Source organism: Pundamilia nyererei, unplaced genomic scaffold, assembly GCF_000239375.1.
Source record: "Pundamilia nyererei isolate P.nyererei 1_Seehausen unplaced genomic scaffold, PunNye1.0 scaffold00061, whole genome shotgun sequence".
NCBI classification, from domain to species: domain Eukaryota; kingdom Metazoa; phylum Chordata; class Actinopteri; order Cichliformes; family Cichlidae; genus Pundamilia; species Pundamilia nyererei.
Window position 1 is genome coordinate 537,979 of NW_005187462.1, and position 15,817 is coordinate 553,795.

General features: G+C 40.3%; 1 protein-coding gene across 2 annotated transcripts in view; it reads right to left on the reverse strand.

Annotated features, from left to right (window-relative positions):
• The window catches only part of negr1 (neuronal growth regulator 1), a 170,335-nt gene that overhangs the window by 110,087 nt on the left and 44,431 nt on the right, over positions 1 to 15,817 (reverse strand). For both annotated transcript variants that reach the window (XM_005734908.1, XM_005734907.1), the window contains exon 2: positions 1,367 to 1,605. In XM_005734908.1, coding sequence (XP_005734965.1) covers positions 1,367 to 1,605 — 239 coding nt within the window. The remainder of the gene's footprint in view (positions 1 to 1,366; positions 1,606 to 15,817) is intronic.

Here is a 15,817-nt window from a genome sequence, read left to right on the forward strand (position 1 = left end):
TGTACCTTCGAAACCAACCTTAGTTGCCGCTCTACGCCCACACAGTTTAATATTTGCACACTACAGGCAGCAGATTAAGAAATTTGGGGAAAGAGACTGTTTTAAAAGCGCGCTGCTTTCATGTTGTGCCGCTTGTTGAACAGGGACGGACACCTGAGAAGGTAAACAGTGATTTGTTTTGACTACTCTTCTTATCCCTGGCGAAAAGTGCTACCTCACAGGATAGCAGTTTACAGAAGCGCCGTCCGTGCTGTTTGCGAATTGATGTGACTCTTTTTTTTTCTTTTCCAAACCCTAGTGCTCTTGTACCAGTTTAACGTGGATAAAGGCGAAACAAATATTTTCAATTACGGCTCACAACAAACAAATCAAACTGCAGGTAGGATCACATGCCTGAAAAGAATTTTCATAAGCTCTCTCCATATGTCACAACAGAGACGCCAGCTGGAGAGCTATTTCCACTTGCACATTTCACATATCACTGCTCAAACTTCAGTGCTCCTGACCCTCACCTCTTCTATTAATACTGTGCTGCTTGTGCGGAGGTGTGCAACATTATGTTTTCATAAATTAATCCTTACCTTGGCTAGGCTTAAAGCAGAATAATTTGTTGTGCATTTTCAATTAATCTGATACCTGCCGAGGGGTGTGTGTGTGTGAATGTAGGCCAGGAGACAATGTTGTGAAATAAATATTAGGATTAAGAGAGAGACATTTTTTAATGAAATCTTCACATCAGCCTAGAAAAGAAACATAACATGGGTGGGCCCATTAAAATCCCTAAAAAAATGCACGCTGCCCGAGATAAAGCCCAATGCAGACAACCTCTAAAAAGCTCAGTGCCAGCACATTTGTGTCGAAAACTAAAATTCACAACATTATCGTCTGCTAAGCAATGCATAGTGCATATATAGCATATCAGCATGTGCAGGATGTAGTTAAAAGTTATCAGAATTGGATCTCTTTTTGTTTTGCCTGCTGCGACAAAATCCAGAGAGGCCTGATTAAAGATACTTTGCCTCCAGTAATTTAAACCAACCGGCTTTTTGCTGCATGGCCTGCGGGCATACAATGTACCTTAAAATGTCGGTTTCCCGTCACCGAAGCAATTTCTCAAGCCTTTGCCTTTGTGAGCAAGACATAAGGTGTTAGATCAGAAAAAGGCACAGGACGGAAGCTGCAGCTCGCTTTTTGTGATGCTTGAAAACTCTGCGCCTACGATTTAAACAACCAAAATTGAACTGCAGATATGTGCAGACAACTGAAACACGTGCATGCTTGGAAATGGAACAATGTAAGTTATGATAATCACCAACATATACATATGCTACAGACAAAGTAAAGAACACGCATGGCCTGCACGCACCTTTTACAACGAGGTTGAGGAGCTTTGGCCGTGGGTTACGCTCACTCTGAATCGAGCATGTGTAAAGGCCATCATCAGTTACATCCACTTTCTGTATCTGAAGGCTGTACTCGTGTTTGTCTCCAACACTGGACACTATGGACACACGTGGATCCACAGACCACTTGTCATTCCCTGCGAATATGATGCTTGAGCGGTTCAGCCAGGCTCCTTTAGAGATCCCATCCAACAAGTAGCACCTGGATCAACAAAAAAAGACACATTTAGATTTACTTGGAAAAACACATCCGTCTCATCATCTTTGCTGAAGAATGTCTTTGACTTATTAGCAATGTCTAGAAAATGTCACCTTTCTTGACAAATATTACTGTCTTCCTATTTAGAAGACACCTCCTGCTGTTTATTATTTTTTTAACTCAGAAAACAGGTGAAATCTTTAATGTGCCAAAAAGCGAGTCTCACAAAATACAGAAATCTCATCAACTTGACAAAGTGATTTAACATGTAAGAAGTTCAAGGTTGCTTTGAGATTTGATTTGTTTTGAGACTAAATTATCCCAAAGCCATCAGAATAACAAAGACTGCGCTGTTGTTGACACTCTAAACAAGTTCAAAGTGAAATTCTTTGTCACTTTTTCAGTGGCATTTTAACAGTTAAGTGTTAATAGGCATCTTTATACTTAAACATGTTGACTGACTGAAGGTGCGTCTGACTTAATTTAAGGCAAACTGATGAGTTTTATGACAAAAAGACACAAACTACAGCAGTCAGAAAAGAAACACTTGGAACTGTACTCCAGAGTCCGAGCAGATTGTGAGTGCCTGTTGCCCTAACACACACCTATGTGCGAAGAGCAGCACTGTTTACAGTCTAGAGATTCAAACCTTCAACCTTTGCATCACCAGGTAAGGTTACTTACTGACTGCAATGGGGAGACATGGTTGTCAACACACCTTGCCAGAAACTTAGACAATGACATGGCGTGTGCCAAACTGAGATATGTTTGTGTCTTTGAAGGCAGGAATCTTAAAGTATTCAAAATGGGAAACAGGGATGGGCAACATTATAGGATGATATTTCAAGGAAATTAGATGTTTCTGGTATTTCTGACAGTATAGAAAAGAAAATAGTGAACGATGCTTTATCAGTGATTGCAACATGCAGGAAGCGGCATCTTTTACAGCAAGTAAAATAAAGGGCATTTCCTTCCTTCTTTTCCAATCAGTTACTGTTAATGAAAACTACCTCATTTGAAGTGTGAATCTGCTGCTACAGGGTGCCAGCAAGGGCAGCCTTGTGGTGGTATATTAATGTGTGTCTTAAAGTGTCATATTTAGATATCATTGCCATAGCAACACCTTGTGTTTGCAGAACAACAAGACAAGCCCAGGCATGTCTGCCAGCAAGAGCCACATATTACGTCTCAAATGACGATTTAGTAGCTAAAAGGAAGTTACTTGAACAACGGTCATTTGCAAAATGTGCAAGAAAACTGCTCCTGCAGTCGATTCTGTTCCACCACTTGAGACAAACACACAACATCGTGCACAATCAGGCAACAAAGAGATACTAGCAGCTGGTGATGTGCGACCCAAATGTAAACAATGAACTGAACCAAGCATTGCTGGAGCACTTGATAGCAGCGCTCCAGGAAGAGAAAACGGTGAATGGAAGTTACTGGCACGGTTACTTTAAGCAGCTGGTTCAAACGTTTGACCCAAGATAAAACAGTTTAGGTCAAATATATTTTTCAATATTATTATGTGATAATATCCTGAAGAGTTCAAAGATTAAGTTAGTTTAGTTATTCTTAAATGCTAATTGTTCAATAATATTTAGGCTACTTTGGTCCACACGTTTGATTTAGGCTGTCACTGGAATTATTACTGTGTCACTGATATTGCATATCATGCTGTTGGTGGTGTTACTTTATTTCAACAGATTCACCAAATTATTGTAATTATTGTATTAATATTGTAGGAACCCAGGTAGTGTTTTTCCTGGAAAAACTGGGATATTGCATGTTGGAGCTTTTTAACCAGTAACTGAGCTTTTTAACCAGTTAATCAGTAATTTCTGTTCACCATCTGATCTTCCTGTCATACAGAGCACATCTAGCAAGTGCTCCAGCCATGCTCATTTAAGTCATTTGTTTACTTCTGGCAAATCACCAGGTGCTAGAATCACTTCCTTTGTACTGGTTGTACTCGACAGTCTGTACACCAGCCTTCAAAAAGCACAATGCCTTGTTGGAGGTAAAAGTAGCTCTCTTTTTAATACATATGTGTGTGTGTGTGTGTGTGTTTATTGTTTGTTTAGGTTCATTAAGTTATTCTAGCTCATTTGTTATTATATTACCCTTGTGTTAAGTCTCCCTTGCCCTTCATGTGTTTATGTCTGTGTGTCTTATGTTGTCAAGTTCATGTTGTCGTTTCTGTCATCTTCCCCTGTACTCGGTCTCCCTGGTTCGTGCGCCTACCCGTTATGTGTCATGTCTGTGTGGCTCTTGTTGTCTAGTTCGTTTCATGTCTATGTCTCTGTGTTTCCTGTTTTATTTTGAAAGAGTCTGTTCTTTGTTCACTGCATTTAATTTACTCTCCCCTGTGTTGTCATTGTTTCATTCTAGTCAGCTGTGTGCCCATGTGTCTCCACTTCCCCTGATCACCTCATGTGTGTATTTGGTCCTCAGCCTTGCTGTGTTCAGTGTCGCGTCGTCTGTGTTCTCACCCACCATGTTTGTATTCATAGTTCTCTGTGGCATCATAATGCCAGTTTCCCAGTTTAGTTATAGTTTAGTTTCATCACTGTGCTTCTGCCTTGTTTGACCCACATGTCATCAGCCAAAATAAAGGCTCGCTTTTCGTTTGAACTCAGTTTCGTGTCTGCACCTGAGTCCTCCACACACTCTCCACTCGGTCTGCCACTGCGGATCGTGACACATATATACGTATATGAAAACATTATACATGCCCAAGTTTCATAGTGTTAGATTTTATTATACAGTAGTGTCTGTGTTTGCAGCACTAACTGAAAACTGCATCGACAAACCAAGGCCAGTCATTTTTGGCAGTTTTCAGTGGATCACTTTGAAATATTGGAGGGAGGAGTTGAACAAGAAAGAGCTCCCACAGTGTGCATTTGATGTAGAGTGCAGGTACACCACCACCACCACCACCTTCTGTCATGGTCCTGGGCCATGTGGGCCCAGTATTCTTAGTTTCTTGTATTTTTGTATTTCGTTCCTTATTTAGGCCATGTTTCCTGAGTTGTCCTGTTATGTTGTTCCTTATTTGACTTCCCCTTGTGACTCTTATCCCCTGTGTGCCCCTCTATGTATCTGTGAGCCCTCATCTCCCCTCCTTGTTTCATTCCATGTTTCCCCAGCACACTATGCCCGTGCTCTCTCTCTCCTCCTGTTTGCACCTGTGTACTTCCTGTTTTACTTTGACAGTCTCCCGTCAGTGTTGTTTACTCCTGCCATGTCTTGTTCTGTTTATCTGTGTCAGCTGTGTTCCCATGTGTGGCCGCTTCCCCTGATCATCCCTCTTGTGTATTTAGTCTCTGTGTTTCATGTAGTCTGTGTCGCGTCGTCTGTGTTACCACCCCCTGTGTTCCGGATCTCCAGCCATAGCTTTTCCTTAGTTTATGTCCAGTTTAGGTTTCTGTTTGAACTATTACTCTTATGCTGCCCTCACTCTGTTTTGTTCCTTTCATCAGCCAGAATAAAAGGCTCGCTTTTGTTTCACTCCACTCCTGCATCCTCGCTTGTGTTCGCTCCTGGGTCCACCACACACATTTCCGCACGGTCTGCGACACCTTCTTAGATAGGTAACCAACTTCCACTCTCGTTGAGCCCTGCTGTTTATAGACTCATGCTATGTGCAGCATAAGATCACATCACGGTCCCACCCAGAGTGGAAAAGGCCAGCTATTGCCTGATTTTCTTTTCCAATTACAACACCGTAGTTTGTGTTCCTGCCTCCTGTATTGTGTGATCTGCAGTTTTAAGCCTCATGTACAGCTAGCAGAAGGAACTACAGGTACAGCTGAATCAACAAGGACTGAAATCTTTTAAACACTGAAAACGAGGCAACTGGAACACAACAAAAATAAATTAGTATTACTTTTTCTGTTCAATGTTGCAATTTTGATTATTTAACATGATTAGTTATAAAAGCATACACCGTCATCTCTGATCAAAACTGGCACAACATCAACCTTAAACAGACAGGTACTCAGGTTGGTTCCATGTAGAACAGAGATCTAGCCACACGTCTCTTGCAAAGTGAGAAATATCAATCAAATTATTCTGAAAGAATTAAATGCATGTGTCTTCATTCTTTGTAACTAATTTGCTAAATGATTGCAGACAGAGAACCATTAACCCTTTATTCATGTACACAGATTATTATTACCAGACAATGTTTTTTCACATGTAAACGACACTTTAAAGCTGGTAAGGTTTAAGCCTATCTGCATTAACATTTAAATTCTCTATCATTTTTTCCATTGTGAAATGAACGTGTTGGGCTGTTACATCCACTGTAACGCCATAAGCCTTCCCCTGATGTCAGGATCATAAACCCTGTGATGCCGCTGTTTTTGTCTGAAGTTGGTTACCTCAGCAGGATGAGAAATGAACCCCAGAGAAAGAGATCGTGAATTTGAGTCAGGGGTGAAAGTGGGCTGGAACAATCTGTAACGGCGTTCTGGCACCTTCAATTAACAAGCATTTAAATCTGATAGGCAGGTTAATGTTTATGTTAATGAGTTCATTTTTTGTGTCCTGTAGTCTGGAGTTACTCCAGTGACAGCAAAGAGATACTTTCTCAATAATAAGAAAATAATCATATCCCACAGGACTGCCCATTTTTTCCTCTCATGCATGTGAGCTGTTCATGGTGTAGATGTAAATGCAGTTGGTCGCAGTACTTCAGGATTTAGCTGGACGAGAAGCATAAACAGAATAAAGTTCTTTGAAGTTACAGATAATATAAAATGCAAATAAATGTTCTTTATTTCCCAGGGAGAGGAAAAGAAAGTTTATAAGTGTCAGAGACTGAGAAAGATGTAAGAAACACAGGAAAGGGAATGGAGGTAAAGACTTCTCGGCACATGAAATCTGATAAAGTGGAAATTTAAACCTTTCATGTAATGTCCTCATTCCTTTTAGAGCTTTTAAATCAGATACTTGAGCTATAAATTATGTGTGGATTAAATTGCGCTTTTCCATAGTACAAGTATACTAATTTTGTGTTATTCAAAGGTTGCATGAAAATGCCAGGCAGTTTAGTGTTGGTTACACTGCTTAGTTTGTGGTAATGTGGTGAATAACGTCTCCACCATAGGCTGGACTGGTACAGAGCACCCTGTTCATGGTAAATGGTAGGTTAGGTCAAACGTAGACAATCAAATATATATAATAAATCATTATTATTTAGGGCAATGATCATGACACCCAATTCTACTTTTTATATGCCCATTATAGTGTCTAAGGATTGGAAATCAGCCATGTAGCTCATGAATCATCTGCTTATATCTTGTTGAACTGTGAAAGTGAAAGTGCTAAACCTGTGAAAAGCAGTGAATACAGGAGTAGCAGCACAGGTCACAGCCTGTACACAAAGAAACATCTATATCACAAAACAAGCAAATATTTGACTTATTTCTAAGTAATTCACTTCTTCATACTACACCGCTACACCCGACCTTGGGGGTCCCCACCTGCACAATCCCAGTTTAACCCCTACGTGTTTCACTCTTCCTAGAACATCTAAGCATGAACCAGCAATGTTCAGTAAGTAATAAATACAGCTGGGAATATTTTTCAACCATAACAAGACATTGACCAAAGACCACCAACTGATGTTTATTTAACGCTGAAATTATATGTTGGATACAGTTTCTGAATTTAAAAAACTTTTTAGGGACTTTTTAATCTTTTGGTTGGGGACTTCACTGCGGGGCGTTTGCTGGTACCGAGTGGGGCAAAGGAACAGTGTCACATTCCTCAGAGACCTGCTTGTATCTTGTTGGCAGCAATGATTTCTAAACAGATATAATTCCAGACAAGTGTTCACAGTCCTTCCATGGGATGACTTTCAAAAACCTCGGGACTTCCTCTAATTAGATCTTGTTCACTAAAGGCTCTCTTTCAGTCTTCTTGGCTATCTGAATTATTGTTTTTGTTTTTAATAACTGGACGTGAAAATTGTAACATTTAAAATAAGTATGATTACAACTTAAACATACAAGGTATAGTCCTCCACAGACGATGATGCAACCTTCAGTTTACTCAACGTGGTTTATAAGAGCATGCTCCGATGCCTGAGAGACCAGCACCAACACAGGTTATGTTTAGCTTCAGTAAAGGTTACAACATGGGGATAAGCACTCTCACAAGCCCAGTGCTGACTGTAGTTAAGAAATCGCATCATATTCTGTAACGAATACTGTAATAATGAGCAGGAAAAGAGGCAATCAAGTTTGGCTCTTTAGCCGTTGTCAACATGCTACGCAGACTGCCAGCACCAGTACTAAACCCACCGAGGAAATCAGTTTGGCACTAACCACAAAGCTCTTTACTCCCTATGCCAAAAAAGTGTCTGTCAGGAAAGCGGGTAGAGGACAATGGTTTCGTCCACGCTGGTTCTCCCCTTAGAGAAAGCATTGCTGCATTGTGACAAATAAGTGGCAAACAATGTGAGAGTGGGTAAAATTAAATAAGCACAAGAGAGAAGTGCAGATCCTGTGGAGAGCCCACACAGACCTGTCAGTTAGTTAGCCCATTGACCACCTGAGCCACGGTGTTCCTTGCCCTCAGGCAAGATTTACTGAAGGAGCCTCGAGGCAGGTTTCACTCCGTTTCTGGGTTTTTTTTGCTTTTCAACAAAATAAGAATTCACTTGTACACTAGATTTTAGAGATGTGCTGATTACTTAATGTGCTGTATTCACATAATGGCAGATTTGTGGGCTTCAAGTGGCAAATTCATTACTCGGATTGACCGTGGTCGATACTAAATCGCATTACGGTGACATAAAGCCAATTTTTAATGTATTTTCAGCTGAGAGAAGTGTTGGGAGGCTTGATGCCTACATGTATGATCACAGCCCTTCAGTGACTTATAATTTAACACACTTTGGCGGGACTAGTAGGAGTGTTCAATGAACCTGTGTGCAGCCCACTAATGTGGACTACTTGTCAACAACTTCCAAGACTTTCATCATTATATTCTTGTAAAACAGGGTCGCCATAGAAAACATAGTCTCCAGTGTAGCTGCTATTGATTTTTATGTTTTCTCACCTAAAATTGTCCTTTCAGAATCACTCACGCTGGCTTCATAGGTGGCTGTTAAAAAAGTCTCCTCTTCAGAAGAGATCAGAAGCTCTGGTCAGCTTTGTATAGATGCCAGTTACAATGCACTTTAACAGTGACAGGCTTTTAAGGCTTGAAAAATTATCAAAAGGTCTCAAAACACTGCTGCAGCACAGGCTTCGTCTAGCTGTATAAACCACTTATACTGCTATCCATTGGTACCATAAGACATGCATTTCTTTGTTGTGGTCATATAAACTGCTGATATGGTTGTTGTTCTGCTGTTTTTGAAGAGGAAACTAACTTTTAACAACCACCTTTCAAGGATAGATTTCGGGGGAAACCTTTACTTTAACAAAGCCACGCAGCTAAAACTATGGCCTGCGGACACATATAACAGAGCCAGGATCTCTACAAGGACTTTTGATATTATTTCTTCTTCATCTTGATGACCCAGGCCTCGATGTTCTTGCACTGGTTTTTCCAGTTTGCTTATCACCGTTGAGTGCCTTTGCACTCTTTCTGCAGAAATCATTATTGTTATCTCGCTGTCATCTTTCACCACAGAGCTAAAGCGATGCCCGTATTTGTTCATCTGCTCACAAAGCAGTGTGTCAAAACAGGCCATTTTACATTAGCACATTGTCTCGGGTGGGTGGGAGGGTGTTTAGTGTGGCTGCTTCCTTTGTTGCTGCTGACTGAAGTAGGAGCTACAAGGGAACTGATCACAGGTCTGGCATGAGACATCTCGGTGTGGCAGATTCAGGCTGCTGTTGGGCCAAGTCATTTTTGCTGCCTGTGATATCGAGCAATTTGATGGAGCGTAGACCTTGGGCAGATCAGTAGTGTAAAACCATTACATATAGATGACATATATATACAACATTGTGATAAATTGTGGTGGTAAATGCCCCTGACACACCAACAAACTCAAATCTGCAGTCCTGCTTCTAGACGCTTTAGCTGCTTGGAGAGGGGACAGAAGCATTTTTCCCTGCAATGTATTTCTTTTAATTCTGCTATTTTAAAGTAATCCCACATTATTCAATGAAACCCACATGGAAATTTTCGATTAAAAGTAACAAGCTATTTCACGTACCAAAGACCTTGGATATTAAATGTAAATTATTGCAAGGCCATGCCATTGGGCGTGTCTTTTGTTTCTGCCACATTTCCCAAATTCATCTGCTAGTAGGCTCCACAGTGTAGTTGTTTACGCATTTGCCTAACAAGCAAAAAGAGCCCCAGTTTGATCCCGGGAGGAGACAAATCCCTTTGGGGTCGTGTTACGGAGGACATCGGGCGTAAAAAATCTGCTAAATCAAATATGAGGCGCTACCTGCTGCGGCGACCCCTCGTGAATGAGAGAGCAGCCAAAAGTCATTTTTTCTCGCCCCACCCCCCAGTTCATCTGCTCACCCAGGCATAGCAGCACAAAACTAACACCTAAGGTGAGCTTTGTTTTCATTAGGCTGCCTTTATTCTAGAAGCCTCCCCAGGTAGCAGTCTGCCCATGGCTTATACAAAGCGCAGGTAATTATTTCACAGACATCAGAACTTCCGGTCTGATGCAGCTCTGACAACACAAATATATGCTAATTGATATTTCTGTTTATCCCCGTTTCTGACGAATGAGCGCACAGGAACCTGGCCCATTACAAGATGTGTGGGTTTTTTAAACATATATTGGATTTCAGAAAAGAATTCAATTCAAACCCCAGTGATTGTGCATAATGTGGAGAAAGGAAAGTGATGAGCTGGTGTTTGAGCAGCACCTCACATGAATGGGGAATGATGACAAATCATTAATTACAGTATGGAAGCTGGAAAGATGAGGCTGATTTTAATCCATTTAGCCAAACTCATTCATGTTCTTTGATTAGATATCATAATTAACACTGGGGCATCACTGCGACCCAGATTCTTTTTGCTCTATACAAATGTTTGCTAGATCTTCAACTGTAAATATTCTCCTTGGCGCCAACTCCACACATCTCGCCTCATAAACATATTTCACTGTTTCACAATTTTTTTCCCCTCCAGTTTGGCAAAGGAAATAAATGCGTTTCTGGATGTGTTCCTTTGCAGATTTTTTTAGATGTAAAAGTTAAGTAAGACTAAAGACAAACGATGTCTGCATTTTAAGAAATGGAAACGTTTTTATTTTATCTGAAATGAAGACAACAGCACGACATGTTGTGCAGATTTTACTCAGAAAATATTGTTATTATTATTTTTCCTTTATCCACCATTGAAATTGAACCTGAGGACCAATTATGAAGATTGGGTTTTGTTATTATTACTATTATGTAGTTGTTTAACTGCTGATGATGACAGTGCAATTGGTACTTGTCATTATTCTATGTGAAAAAGATCACATTAAAAAGAAAACACTTCTAATCACAGCTTGTCCTGATCCGTAATCAGTCAGAACGCTCAAATCAGTCGGACCTGTACTATTTCTATTCTCCAACAGGTTTGCTGACACTTGTCACTACACTGCAACTTCACTACATCAGACGTTGTGGAGGGCAGTTTGAGTGCTCTCACGTTCACTGCCCATCTGGCTTCTTATCTTTACAACCTAGCTCACAACTTCCATCTACTTCAGAGTGCAGCAACTAGTCTTTTTACAGCTTTGGATGGCTCATGACATCACCCTCAATCCTGGGGTCTCTTCCTATGCACTTCATAATCTATTTTAAGATATTACGGATCTCTTTTAAAGCTGTGTGTAATAGTATGTCCCAGCCATTGTCGAGATATTCCACCAATCTGTCTTTTTACTGTCAGACAACAGCGAAAGCTGTTAGGGATGGCATATTACAGCATTTCTGGGAAGAAGATCTGCTCTGAGAGAAGCAGCTTAGAGCTTTTACGCAAAATAAATCAACCCCTAGCAAAACCACAGACTATTCAGGAAGAAATATGTGGTCGTGCAAACCTTGGAGCTGTTGATGGACTCAAACTCTGATAATTCATGCCTTGTCAACTTTGTGATTCAAACTTTAAAAGGAGCAGGTGGGTCGAGTCATGACAGTTGCCACACAGATGCGACAACCCACGTGAGATGGACTATGGAGTTGTTGACACTGAATTTTCACATCCATATGGCAGACGTGTCGGGAGTAGACAGATAACTCGAGGACTTGGGCAAAGACCCGAGGAGAGATATAGGTTGCTCATCAACCTGCTGATAGTGACAGTTCGATTTCAGACTGTGATTCTTCAGAAACAGAGTTAAAGGATTCACAGCTCAGGTCTTGTTCTCTGTTCCCAGCAGCCAGAAATGCAAGAGGAAAGACACTTAGACATGTTTTAAGCCTGAGATTTAGATTGTTTGATAATTAGATTCATCCAGGAGCATCCATTAAATATCTGCGATGTGAGAGGTGAAATACAGAACTGATAACTGTTGAGTTTTCCTGTAATATTACATCAGACAAGAAGCTGAACAATTCAGGTTTCTTTCTCCATTCTCTCTCCATTTTCACATGCCAGAGGGGGTCCTGGTTATACTGGACGACACAGCTCCTAAATAAAAAATATTCCTTTTTTATATTTTAGTAATTTATTTATTTATAGGTCAAACACAGGAAAAGGGATGGAGGTGAAGCTTTTGGATGGGGTAGAGCTCAAGCAGAAGGCTGTGGTGTGGATGGTGATCAAGTAAGGGCCTCAGTAAACCATGTAACTCTAGTTCCTGGGCCTGAAGCTTTACTTCCACAGAGAATCCTGAACCTCTCAATGATGCTGTTGATGCTCCTGATCCAGAACAGCCAATTGGCTTTATTGAGTTGTTCATTTCTAATGAACTGATCCAGAGTGTTTTTGATGAGACAAACTTGTATGCAGATCAGCATTCACGCTGGCAGTGTCTCACCGCATGCTGCTCTTCATGCATTGAAGATTGTTACAGTTTCAGACACGAAAACATTCCTACTGTAAGGCCCTTTTCTCCCTGGTATCATTCATAAGCCTGAACTTGAAATGTACTGGTATACTAACAACATGCTACCCACTCCCTACTTCAACAAGGTCATGTCTCACACCAGGTTTAAAACTGTACTGAGAATTTGTCAGTGATAATGAAGCACAACCAGCCAAACGCACTGACAGGCTGTACACAGTCAGTCCTGGCATTTGTCCAAATTCCATGAATTGTATAAATCAAGCAATATATTGAAGAGACTATGATCCTGCGGCTCTACAATCTCCAAACAAACTTCTAAACCCTTCTGGTATACGGTACTGTTATACCACGAAACTGCAGAGACGTTGGCCTGGCTGGGAGACAGTCCCAGACTGAGTTTCTGCTTTATCACCTAGCAGGCACTGACCGTCGGTGTTTCATGGATATCTTTCACACCTCTGCAGTACTGTGTGAGTGCCTGTTAAATCGAGGTGGGAATCACCAGACACCCCATGATATGATATAATCACAACACGTCACACATGATATTATATTATTGCAATTTGTTTTTTACATTTTGTGATATGCTGAGTATTGCAAACACATATATTTCAACTTGAGGCCACGTTTCAAGTTTAAACTATGCCTTCAAAGTTTAACTTCATCAATATCTGTTGCAAGCTGCAAAATGACATTACATGCACACTAAAACTGTCAGCAAACACATCCATATACATGTATGTTGGTACAAGACAGATTCAGTCTGCAACCAGTTTGACATCAATCTGCAGTTGAATGAGGTCTAGTTGGCTATAACATGCAATCAGTTTCTGATAATAGAGCAATTAACTGTGATAAATCACTGAAAATCACATATCATAGCTGTCTGCATAGACAGAAATTCATATTTAACTGTTACATTTGTGCTCAGCAACCTTCCTGTTCTTTAGGAATATAACCAGAATACAACCAGCTGGCAGCCACTTGAGTCGAGTGCCCTCAAGTTATGCTTAATGAAAAAGACTCATTCAGTCTGTCTGCTTTCATAAATTATTAAGCAATTATTTGAAAACCTTCAACAATCTCTCTGAGAGTGATTGCAGACAGTCCACATCAGACTGCAGCTGTTTGCAGAAAGGTTGCCTCCTGTCAGGCAACATGTCCAAACACTTTGTAATGAAAAGTGGTTATAACTGTGTAACACTCAAGCTCTGAGAAACAATTTAGTCACCATAAGTTGCAATAGGTAACAGAATGTGGAAAAAAAAAACAATACAATCACCAGACAACCATTGTTTTTTTGGTTTTCATTTTTTTTTGTAGATGCAAGAACTTGACCACTGAGTTTGCTCTGAGTTTGGAGGTAGCTTTGTGGACCTAAGTGTGTCCACTGTTGGATGGTGTTCAGCTAACATTATCTCAGGATGGTGGTGCGTGAGCTGAGCCCTCTTGTTCACAGCAGTACAGTATTTTAGAGAGAGTTCTTTTGCTTTACAGCATCTGAGCTGTGTGTTTGTGGCCACCTAAACATCATGAATAGGAGTGAGTTTGGGGTTATATTTTTACTCTTTACTTGTTTAGTTTTTCTCTCGCTATCTCAACCTGCACACTTTTACTGCTGCCTTCCCACATCCTCCAGATTTCCTGTAGTGAGGTGCCTAAACTGAAAACCGATGTCAGTCTTACAGAAATCTTTATTTCTGAAAATAAGGGTAAACCACGAATAGTTTTGGATATTGGTAATAATGACCACAGAAATAGGGAAATAAACAAGCCTGGTGTGGTAGAACAAACAAAATTGAAAAAGTTAAAATGACTACAACCTCTTGATTCAAGCATATGGAAAACAATAAGATATGTTAGACAAATCGCAAATAAAAATTGCACGCCGAAAGGCCGCCGCGTCAAGCACAGTAATGCAATAAATGGTGCTGACAAATTTGGTCAGAATATTCTGTAAGTCCCATTTGTCAGGCTGTCACACAAGTGGACGAAGAAATTTGTTTCGCTTCTGTTTGAGTTCAATTTGATCAATGCTTTTGTCAATTACAAAGCTAAAAACCCACATGAAGAATGTAGCACTCATCTCTCATTCATTCAAAGTGTCCTAAAATCATGGAGCAGCCAGGAGCCTTTCAACATTCTGCTGGTGAGGAAAAATGACCTTCCAGAGACTCCCACCATGAAACAGTGCTGATCCAGGGAAAAGGCTGGGTGTAACAAGCTGAAAAATAAATATGTAAAGTTTAGAGGATCTACAGTATTTTCAGGTGGGGCCATTCTGACTGAGGATTGAATATAAAGGTGAGCGTGCTTCTACCATCAGGACTCCTCAGCTTTAAAATGATCTGCCTGGACACAATCAGTTCCTCCTCAAAAAACACTTCTTCAAACACATTTTCATGCTTTTTTGGTAAGCAATCTTATGATTTTAATCATATTTTATTTGTATTATTGCATATTCTATTATTAAAGTTATCATTTTAAAATAAATTATTAGTAGTAATAGCAGTAATAGTAGTGTTTGCATGGTCACCGAAGTGTGATTTAAGCTTCAGGTACTGAGAATACCACCTTGTATTTTTGCTATCCTCTGTAACACTGTCGTGGAGCATCAGCTTATAGAGATTACGTCTGCATTTTATGTCAAGAGCAGTGCTTGATTTCTGGAGATGTTTGATTCCATTTAAGCCATTTCACACAGAGATACTGTCATGACCTTTACAACGAGTTACTGGCCTCAAAAGACCCCAAATGTCCATCGACTCTCCAAATGAGAAACTGTATTTCGAAGCGACTGGATACTGAGTATCATAGTGAAATCAAAAGCCTTTTCTGCTGTGAATTTATATTTTGCTGCGTCCACAAAAGAGAAGCCAGCCGATAAGGATAGAAAACAGGTTATTTTGCAAGTTTGCTGGAACCAGGCAGGTACTCAAAGGCAAACAGAGCAGGCAAAAACAAAATATTGGACAAAATTAGAGCAGGGCGATATGGCCAAAAATATATATCACGATATATATTTGAAAATTTGCGATAACGATATAACTGACGATATAATTTCTGCGAGACAAAATACAACTTCACAACTTTACTAGCGCATAAAAAAACCCATCTATTTATTTTCACTTAAACAAGCAGCTGTTTTTATGTGCATTAAAGCTATATAAACATTTAACAGTGCAAATGCAAATTCCTTGCTGAAAGTTTAACCAAAAG